The sequence below is a fragment of the Ambystoma mexicanum genome, chromosome 13 (assembly GCF_040938575.1).
Source record: "Ambystoma mexicanum isolate Mex_15411 chromosome 13, UKY_AmexF1_1, whole genome shotgun sequence".
NCBI lineage: Eukaryota > Metazoa > Chordata > Amphibia > Caudata > Ambystomatidae > Ambystoma > Ambystoma mexicanum.
Window position 1 is genome coordinate 256329266 of NC_090938.1, and position 11541 is coordinate 256340806.

The 11541-nt window shown below is 41.6% G+C and overlaps 1 protein-coding gene across 1 annotated transcript; it reads right to left on the reverse strand.

The window, feature by feature from the left end:
* Positions 1-2918: 2918 nt before the first annotated feature.
* On the reverse strand, positions 2919-3851 carry LOC138520308 (olfactory receptor 5V1-like). Its single transcript, XM_069632746.1, has one exon. It carries the CDS (start codon positions 3849-3851, stop codon positions 2919-2921), a length of 933 nt encoding a protein of 310 aa, XP_069488847.1.
* Positions 3852-11541: the final 7690 nt, after the last annotated feature.

The following is an 11541-nucleotide window of genomic DNA, read 5'->3' on the forward strand; positions in this document are numbered from 1 at the left end:
GTGTGTCAAATATTTGAAAAGTTGTTTTTAGCAACCAAATAAATAAATAAATAAATAAATAAATAAAGTGGAACATATACCAGAAACATCACAAAACAAACAAGAAAATATATATATATATATATATATAAGAAAGGTAACATTAACCTAAGGAAACAAGTGCTTCAAACTAAAGAGTATGATATAAATATACAAAATTACATTATGAAACATCACTGAAGGGAGTGGTGCTGTCAGGTATAGGGGTGGGAGAGGGGGAGCTCTCTCTTTAGAAAGTGAATGAAGTCTAAGATGAGCTTTGAAGAGATCCAGAGTAAGGGTGCCATTGATTGTGATGGGCAACAGGTTCTATTGGAGAGTAGTGAGAAAGAACCAGAGTTTGCACAAGGTGGTTATGAGACAGTGAGGTTGAGTGCAGAGGAGGGTCAGAGGAACAAGATGCGAGTAAGCAAAATACCATCAGTATCTGGGTAGGGTGCAGAGAGTGTGAGTAGCAAATCTGAGGATGGTATACAGTCATTTTGCCAGCAACTTTTTTGGATGAGTTTTCTTACAGAATATTCATTGAAAAAACTAATTGAAAGAGAAAGGAGGGTGGCGTAGAGGATAAATGAGGTGAGGGCTAGCGATAGGGATTAAATAACTGGGAAGAGGGGAAGACGGGATCTGGGGGGAACAACCTCATTTATAAAAAAAATTTGATTCGTTTTTTCGATGAAAAATGTTCATGAGAAACTCATCAAAATAAACCCAACTGACGCTGACGCTGATACCTAGACAAGAGATTAATGTTTGGCATTGCCTTAAATATATTGTACAAGATAAATTGTGTATTGGTATAATTTGGGGGGCTTCACATCAGGTATTGTGTGATTATGTGACTTGTTTCATATATGTTTTGCGAATATCTGAAATGTGCAACTAGTTTTGTTCTTTGGTCGTGCTCTGCCAATCATTACTACCTTCTTTTATCTTGAGGTATTTTTGACATACATTTGGCTGGAAGTGGGTGTTTTTCTATCTTATAATACAGCTGTATTTATTGTTGGTGGTAGTTCAGTATAAAATGTATGGCAGTATTTCAGGGATACCACCAGTGGAAATGCATGTATTTTCAATTTATGGATTTCTTGAAGAGGAATACGATTGGTAATGGTGACGATTTATGGTTAGGACCAGCATTACTGTATGTTACCTTTGGAATTACCATTGAAAAAATAAAAACTCATCTATCTGGGACGGTCAGCTTTCCTTTATGTCCAAGTTGATATAAAGTGGTTGTTCTGATTCTTTTTATACTTAATTGTCCTTGCACATTAGAATATCAGTGACAGAAGGGACACATCCATTCTGAAGATACACTCCATCCACATTTATAGACCTGGCTATTGCATAAAATATCTGCACAGTGTTATGTCGATTGGACACCTTTTGGGTTTTGAGTGGCCTCTTGATAAAGTCCATGGATACCATTGACTCAATCAACTCACAGTGAGACCAAATACATTTTACATCAAGAAAGATGTACCAGTGATTATAACTTTGGCATGTAATTTTGGCAATACACATTACTGAAGGGACAGATGAAAGGTGTTTGAGGGACAAGGCACATGCATAGCTTGAGCAGAGTCTTGGAAATGTGTGTTGGATCATGTAACAAAAACAACTAAGCTCGTTCATTGACTCGCTCATGTATTATTAGTGCATCATCTCAACCATCCAGTAACTCCCTTTCTTTAGTCATTCCTCAGGTCACTCATTCAACCACAAAACACTCCTTTCTTCACTCTCTCACTCAATAAGTCACTCATTCTCTCACACAGACAGCTCGCCTAATGCTTCCTATTCCAATCCCATTTTTCAATAATCACTCTGTATCTCAGTCACAGATTAACTCTCTCAATCACCCACTTATTCCCTCATTCCTTTCTTTCACCAGTCAGATTTCCATGTCGTCAACAATTTACACTCTAGACTAGTCATTCGTCGACTTACTAAGTCACTTACAAATTCCATATCTTATCATTCTGCAAACATTTGCTCTCTCACTCATTCATTCATTCACTTCCTCACTCATTTATCCTTTTTCTAAATGATTCGTGTCCATCCTACCTTCCTTCTCTACTTCGTTCCTTCCCCTCCTTTCTTCTTTCCTGCCTCAACCATTCCCTCACTTGCTAATTCTAGATAAATTCCTATTCAGCAAATTCATTCTTTCACCCACTCCATTATCCTCTCACTCACTCTATTATAGGCTGTCATGTACACACCCCCACCAACCCACAAACCCATCCATCAAGTCATTCACTCACTCAAATGATGCCATCCTCACTCACTAACTCACTCACCCCATACACCAATTCACTCATTCGTAGCATTTACTTCTAGAAGAGGCTTTGTGCACATACACGCATGTGCTTCAAATATATGCTTTTACTGCAGAAACGTGCACATAACTCTATTCAGAATTACTCAGTAACGTTTACACAGATGAAGGAAACAAGCCAGTCTTTTTAACAAAGTCTTTTACAAAGATTACAGATTAATAAAACAGGAGGTTGGCTCTGCTCACCACTAGATCTCAGGTAATGGAATAATATAACAAATTAATTCAGACTGTTATGAAAAACCTGTGGGTTCAGGTGAGGACTAAAAGGGTACATTGTTAAGAAAATTAGAAAGAAGTCTCCTTGACTTCAAAACCTTTTGCATTGTCCGTTGCTGATATATTACTATCAGGTATGTTAATGGAACCTATAAATAGCTGTACCATTTGGCTGGCTTTTAAAAATGTCTCATCCCTCTGTGTCCACAAGGGTTGTGATACTTTATCAAAATTAAATATAAACACTGCATGTGCAGGTTTCACAGCAAAGACAACCCTTTTCCTTTTCCCTTATATAAAGCATTCCACAAGCTTAGGAACATCTCTTCCCAAATAGCCTGAAGAGAGAACCCTTGATTTCTTTATTCCGCAGGCTGTAGATGAGTGGATTCAGCATGGGAGTTAATAGGCTGTACAGAACGGAGACCACCCTGTCCTGGTCCAAGGCATAGCTTGACGATGGGCGCACATATGTGAACATGCTGGCCCCATAGAACAAAGTGACCACAGTCAAGTGTGAGGCACAAGTGGAGAAGGCCTTGTGCCTCCCATCCCTAGAATGCATTTTTAAAATGGTGCCCATGATATACATGTATGATACCAGAATGAAAATTAACGGGCTGAGGCCGACAAACACTCCACCTATAGCAAAGAGCACAATTTCATTGACCCAAGTACTGGTGCAGGACAACTTGAGAAGTGGTGGGATGTCGCAGAAGAAGTGGTTGACTTTGTTGGATCTGCAGAAGGGCAGGCGGGATGTCAGAGCAGTGTGCACAACAGCATTTATGGAGCCTCCGATCCACGAGAAGACCCCCAGCTGGATGCAAACTCTGTGGGTCATGAAGACAGTGTACCGCAGGGGGTGGCATATTGCCACATATCTATCATAAGCCATTTCAGCAAGGAGGATGGCTTCAGTCCCCTCCAGAGAGACAAAGAGGTAGAGCTGGACGATGCAGCCAGAAAAGGTGATTGTCTTATTTCCCTCTGCAATAGCGGCCAGCATTTTGGGGATGGTGACTGAGATGTAGCATATGTCTAAGATGGATAGGTTACCAAGAAAGAAGTACATTGGTGTCTGGAGGTGACGGTTGCAACTAGTGACTAGAATGATCACTAAATGGGCCAAGATTGTTAACAGATACATCAACAAAAGCAGCAGAAAGACTACACTTTCAAGTCCTTGGAGATTTGAAAACCCTAAAATAATAAATTCGGAGACAGTGGCGTTGACCTCTTCCATTTCTTCATTATATTCCCTGTGAAGCAAGGGAAAAAGACAATGGTCAAAGAACTGTTTGTGAAGTCCGTTTGTGTGAGGCGTGAAAGGAGTTATTGGACAAGAAGGCAGAAGCAGAGAACTAGAGATACAGGGAGAAAGGGAATAAAGGGTAATGAGGTTAGGATTGTGTGTTGAAAACAGGTGACATAGTGCAGAAAGAACGGAAGAAAAACTGAGAGGTAAATAATGAGATAGCAATACATGACAGTGGAGAAATAAGAATTATTGGTAGGCTATGGACGGAACAAATACAGAGGAGAAGCTTGAAATAAGAGGGGAATTGCGAGACAGAGACTAGCAGAGAAACCCCAACCCTTCAGCCCCCACTCTGTAAAATAAAGTACTTCATCCCGCCGCATGACTTCTGCACAGTGGTCCAAACCCTCATGATCTCACACATCAACACAGGGAAACGCCCTCCTTACTGGGATTCCAGCCACACACATGCACCCCCAACGCAGCCCACAATGCTGCAGCCTGCCTCATTACAAGGGACCATACATCCTACTGTATCTCTCCTACACTGTGCTAGGTCTCCCTGCCAGGATCACATTAAAAACTGCATGTATCACCTACAAAGCAGTCTCGAACGGAACACCAACAAACTTATTGCTGAACTCCACAAAACTATTAGAAGGTTGATGTAATGGAGTATAAGCCACCCATTGAAGGCAAGACTGGCAAGCAGACCTTCTCCTGCCCCAACTCAATCCCGACAGAGGCTCAAAATGCCGCCACCATACTCCGGTTCCGCAAAACACTAAAAACGTGTCTCCTTCAACAATACTTGCCGGACAAATAAAAATCCCTCCTTCCCTCCATCATCAGTACTCCACTCCTATGTAAAATGCTACGCCTGATGCTGGCACTCTCCTGTTGTAAAGCGCATAGTTGCTCTTGACCTAGGTTCGGCTATACGCAATGAAATAAAATAAATAAGAAGTAAATAGCGAGCAGAAGGTTCTACTATAGTAATGTGCATCTTCTGCGATCCAATGAACCCTCTCTCCCTGCCCTGTCTTGGCTCTGCCCGTTTTTCATCCACAGCACATGCCCTGCCTTTCTCCCAGCTTCTCCTGATTCATTGTCCATTGATTACTCTTCTGTACATATTTCTGGTCAAAATACCACGTTCTAAATAAATGCAAATAAATATAGAACATATGGGTATTGCATTTCAGCCAAAGTGCTTTCTACTTTCGGAATGCATATGCCAATAATCCCAGCCTTGGATTTAAATGAACACTATGGGAATTGATATCTCTTTAATAAGCTGATATATGTGGGATACATACAATATATGCATTTTAAAACCAACATATATAGCAAGCTATATAAAAGCAGTAGACGGGGCACAACTTCCTGACATATTCAGGGAAAAACTGCACATGTCGAAACCTCTATATAGAAGGGTTCCATTGATGGTTTAAAAAATAAATGGGCACAGCTTAATTGTATACGAACCTCTTTTCTTAAACTGAGATGCGCAACCTGGATGGTATCCAAGGTGTGCCACAGCCAATCAGGTTGCCTGGAATATGGGTTTTGACCTGTAGAATAGCAGTGCAGCTCCCAAGCAACCCTTGGGATATGATGCACTCTTATCCCATTCCTGAGCACAGATCTTGTTAGCAGGGTGTGTGGTTTAAAGTCAAGGTGCCACTGGAGCTGATTCACTACTTTGTCACCGGTCCCTAATCTTTTTTCCAGCTGGCTCCTTTTTACTCCTGGGGTGAGTCTGCACAACTTCTCTGTTCATCCTTGCCGGCTCTGCTCTTTCCCTCTGCCTGTGGTACACACCTTTGTGTCTACAGTTGTCGCAATTCTTACCTGCCATGTCCCATTTGCCAGTTCCATTCCCCTCATCACGATCTACATTGCTGGTCCATATTCTGTGCCTTTTCAATGGCAGTAAGAAGGCGTCCTTCCCCATGCTGCTGCCTCCTCATTTATTTGGCAATGGCTATGTTACAGTGGTGAATTAAATTTGTTCTAAGTCCCAGAAATACATGTGCGGACATGCGTTAGACCAAGGGGAAGCCTGTATCCTCAGCGTTGGTTTAACCAACTTCCACTAAAATATCTAACAGGAGTTCAGGAAACCTGACGCCATCTGACTGTGTTAAACTGTGGTCCTAGACGTTACTCTTCACCCTGGACCAGAGCATCGCATTGGGACAGATTCCCCTGGATCATACTGCAGCGTATTGCACAATCAACCATGAGATCCAACCTGAACGACTGTGGAAGTGGGCAGGAGTATCTGGCACAGCTCTGGAGTAGATATGCTCCTTTCTTTCCAGCCATCTTCATCAGGTCTAGTTAGGAAGTGGTTGCTCGGCCACCAAACTCATAACCTGTCTGAAGTCCCAGGAGTGTACATTTTCCTTCGTCTCAATTACATGTGTCCCCTGGTCCAGCCCAGTCAAATGTTTCCTAGTGCTTTCTTTTAATACACTTACCAGAACACTTACCAACTTAAAACCTACAAGCCCTTATAAGATGTCAATGAGTAATAGGGTGTCATATAAGTTCTCATAATGCCCTTAGAAGTGTCCCCAAATACCTTCTAGTTTCTCACAATTTCTTATAAGCTACATATAGGATTCGTATAAGGAATTCTTTTGTTTTGAGATGATGGAGTTACACCAAGCGCAGATCTAAATGTATGCAGGTGAGAGCATAATGAACCAGAGGCTGAAAGAGGATCCCCACATCCAAAACAGCATCTCAGACTGCTTTATCACTTGATGAAAGTCACTACTTTCCACCCGAGCAGCTTGATGACTGAGCCACCAGTAGTAGGAAACGTTGGCAGAAACAGTGTTGTATTTAACTGGCCCCAATCCCTTGGAGAGTCTACAAAGTCTGTACAAAAAGTGAGACATGTGGGGACATTTTTCTTGTGGAGCTTTCTTTTTTTCCAAAGACATAGACCTAAGGCATAAACCCTTTCAACTGAACATGAAATGAAGTTGTGTAGGTTATATTGTGGCTATAAGACCCGAGGCGGCGGGCCAATAAAACCCCAGGTAATGCCCCCGGTGCCCATAGTTACAGGCGAACAGAAGTGTTCCCAGTGCGTTTGCACCTGAGAAAAAGAAAAAAGAAGGTAAGTAGGGTTGGGAGGGTGGGAGGGGATAGTTTGCAGGGGAGTGTGGTGGAGGAAAAAAAATGTACCTGAGTCCCCGGCGGGGGACCAAGGCAGCCTCCAGCCTTGGGGAGGCTTGGAGCAGGGATTGCCCCGTGTCGAGCATCCTCATTGGCTAAGATGCTGCCACGCCCTCCGCCGGGAACAAATGCAGGCACGTACGTGCGTCCACGGGATTGTTATGTGTTATGGCTCTGAAAGGATCCAATCATGTTAGTGTATCCCGCGGACGCACGCACCGCCGGGTACTAATGAAAGAAAATGGTTTATTTTCTTGGTGTAATGTTCCTTATTATATCTCAATATGAATTTTTATTTCTATAATATGGGAATCTTTCAACCAAGCAAAATAATATTTGGCACACCCAGGATCCTTTTTACCTAAATTTCCAATTCTTATCTACACTTATACAGATCAATAATTGCATCTGAATGGTAATATTAATGCAATCCCACAGGTGTCATTATTAAAAACATTATTAATTAACCAAACACTAAGAGAATAACATCAACAAGCTTTCATTTAATTGAAATCAAGATGCAGCACAATGATACTAAGCCACAAGCAGTCAGAGAATCATCAAGTTTTCTTTTAATTGACAGGCATAATGCAACACACCAACTCCTAGGCAGTAGCAGTCAGAGAATCATCAATAGGTTTCACATGAATGTGAGACCAGCATTATGAAACACGTAGAAAATCATCGGACACTGTTCTGTGTTCTCCAAGGCACTTCTCACTCAGAGTTGAATTTCATCTGCAGCACGTGATTTAGTGACACATTGTCAGGTATGATTCCAAACGTACAGTTCCACAAGACCCTTTTCCATCGATTATGCATCCCTGTAATGATAATCACACCGTGCAGAACAATAACTACTTTTTCCCCAAAGCTAATGCGGGTAATCTCTATGGTGTGTTCTATGTGATTTAAAATATGTCAGCTTTCCTTTTTAAAGCTTAGCATCATCAAAAATGTGTGAATTAAACAGTAATTGCATCGGATCAGGTGAGAGACTAGATGGAACTGCGGAAGGAGGATGCTCGGAAATCAGCTGATGAAGAGAAGGAGGGGGAAACGGGTAGCAGGTTTACCCAGGGCCTCCATTGTAATGACTATTATTGGGGCTGTGTTAGGCACAACAATATCTTCAGCCAATGCAGTGTCTGTGGGTACCTTAAGTGCTAAGGCACAGGAGTTAACACACGATTAGAACTAGACAGTGAACATTAGATGGAATTAAAGGTGGACTAAATGAGCAACTCAAATATGTAAATTACACTATTCTAATTTTTAATGAGCAGGCCAGGGTGTTAGAACACACCACAAATATTGTTGTTAAAAATGATAAATTACTGAATAATCTTGTAAATGTGATCAACCCATTTGAAAGAATGCTCGGGAAATACCTGCGAGAAGTTCAAAGTGCGATATCTCAATTAATTCAAGGGCATATACCTTTGTACTTTGTGTCATCCGATATCATCCATCAAATGATAGCACGGATAACACAAAGAGAAGTGGAAATGGTACAGGTGATGATCGCTTTCAAAATGGGGAATGCCATGCCTCTATATATAAATAAAGAGAGGATGGAAGTAGGGTTTTTGTTATGCATGCCATACATTGCTCCCGAGTTAATATACCAAACCAAATTGGTGCACAATGTAGGATTTTAGCAGGATGATAAATATATTAAAATCAAAACTCCGGATGTGATAGCGTTTCAATCCTGGGAACCTGATGTTTAACTGATTCCAAATTTGGATACCTGTGTAAAATTCAAAGAGCAGAATTACATGTGCCCGGGCAAACCATTTGTTTCTGATGCGGCAGATGCTATTTGCGGTTTGAAACCAGATCCCGGGGTATCTGGGGATGTGAAGTGGTCATTAGTAATCCAGGGATTGAGGAACTGGCCCAAGATAAATTGATTATAGATAAACGGTTGATGAGCACCTCTCTGACAAATTATACAGTCACTCATCTGAATCATGGGTCTTCCATTGTGAAACAATTGAAACATGGTGTGTTCTACATATCTGTTCCAAAGGATACAGTGGTGTCAATAGGGGGATTGACTCTGTTTCATGCTGGTGATGGTCTATGAGAGGGACAGGTGGAGAATATTGAGTTCTTCCGGAAAAATACATTCCCCATTGATCTGGATGTAGAATTTTTGTTGAATCACAAAAAGACGCATACCATTAGGAAGAATTTAAAAAAGGATAATTTCACTGTGAGTAGTCTAGGTATGATGGAAGGAAATACATTCAATTGGGGGACCTGGGTAGAGAGAGGTGCGGTGATTCTGGCAGTTATGATGGTTTTGATGGTGGGATGGCTAGTTGTTCTCACCATTAAGATGAGGATGTTGATTCTGATTCTGGCAACAATGCGGAAGGTTCACACATTCTGAGAAGATGGTTTTAGTTTCTCCTGCAGTGATATCTCAGGCGATCCCAGCAGTAGAAAAAGGAGGGAGATGTAGGAGAGGAGAGATACTGGAGAGGTAGGGATACTGTATATGAGGGGCAGTAAGTGGGCCATGACATTATATTCAGAGGAGGCAGTCAATAGAGAACACACATCAAATAGCTGAAATAAAGACATCAAATGGAAGTGCACATTTTTGTAGTAAGCACATTTTAAAATGATCCACTTCAGTGTGAATAGGTAATCTGTCCAGTTTGCACTGTGTATATATATATTAACCCAAAATAACCAATTTACACCTTTCCTATTAATTGGTAATTTACCCTTAACAAAGCAGTGCAAACCAGGTTCAGATGAAATGTCAGAGGTATTTACAGTAGAATAAAACGTGCAGGCAGAGTGCATTAGCTGTGATTTCATTACACAAGCTGTGAAGGCAATTTGTAGAAGGCGCTATTGTGTGCTGCAGGAAGCAATTGATACAAACATCCTTGGGAGGTTGTTCTCTGAGGGAAGAAATGCCAAACAGCTCGGATGATGTATATATGTCAGGAAAAAGGCAGGTTTTAGTGAGATTGACAGGGTTAGCATATACATTCTGGAGACAGAAGTGGTGTGCGGTTCAGCTGACAGAAATAGCAAAGAAGCAGGCAGCCAGCAGACAAGCAAGTAGACAGAGAGCAGAATCGTGCTTTTGCAGAATCCGGGATACTCCTGCATGCTGATAATCCAGTTCAGTGGGGTTTCCCGTGATAACAGTGCAGAAACCACACACACTGGAAGTGAGTATTTGTAAAGTGAGGTGCACATACAGAGTTTATCTTTACAGTCAGTCAGGATCAAATGGTCATTTTATGAACAATGTCTTTTTTAACATTTGAAAGGGATAAGTGTAAAGGGAGAAAAAGAAATCTAGCCTGCTGTCGTGTGTTTGTTTTTGTTTCTTCTCTTAGACTGTCTTCTGCCAATTGTGTCGGGACCCACGGATGAGGTAAGATAAGAAATGTGGACATTTAGTCATGAATACAGACTGGACATGCGATCCAATGTAGGGGTACTATTTTGTGTAATGTTCACACTGCATAACCTGTTTGAAATAATAGTGCATATAAAAAAAAGCATTTTAAAACTGAATCAGTGGGGTTGAGTTTTCTGTGTCTAAGTGTATTCAGTGACAAAGAGGGTGTGAAATTACAGGGAAGATATCCAGTGTGTCAAAAGAGGTAACATAATTTACCACAGGTGGTAAAACTGGATGTAAAGTTTGGCACTTTTAGCAAGCAAGTTTAAAAGCGGATGTTGCATGGGTGATTGGTGAAACATTCACAATGGAAAATGTTTATTAACAAATCTGACAAAGACAATAGTCCAGCCTTATAGAAAAGTGGCTGTGGTGACAGGTAGCACTGTCAAAAAGAATTTCAAGTGTGTTAGGCCCAGTGATCTGTGTTTAGAATAGACCCTAAATAGAATACAGGTAATGGATGGGATACTTGTCACACCATAAAGGGCATTACCATAACCACGCTATGCTACAATTGTACCACAATAGTAAAATACCACCAAACTAGGTACAGCCCTGGCATTTTCAAGAGGTAATGGGAACGCCTGTCAGCCAGGGGTGAGAGCCTACCAGGGCCCAGAGCATGTCCTATTCCTGAGGTAGACAGTGGCAGCAGAGAAGGCACCAACTCATGCCACCATGCTAGAAGGTTTGCTTAAAGACCCTTATCACGAGGCTTGTCTCATGTTCCAGATACTGGCCAGTGTTTCTATTCACTTCCAGAAACCACCAGCCTGATGCAGCACCCCCCAACAAAGGCCAAGCATACAAATCATCATTAGTGTCCCTCATGCAGACCTACAAGGCTGAACTGCAAGAAGATGCCACAACCATTCAAAGATCCAACTGGTGAACAGGGAACAGAGCCTAGAACACAAACTGGAATATTGGACTTTATTTGCTGATATCTCTGTTATGTGGCGAGGCAGGTGGAGAATGTAGGCAGGCTTAGCTCAATTTCTATGAATTTTGCTTGCCCATACATGCTTTGGGTGGGGA

Bases quoted from the DNA above. Each gene is read 5' to 3' on its own strand.
- LOC138520308 (XM_069632746.1), bottom strand. From the start codon at position 3,851: ATGGAAGAGGTCAACGCCACTGTCTCCGAATTTATTATTTTAGGGTTT.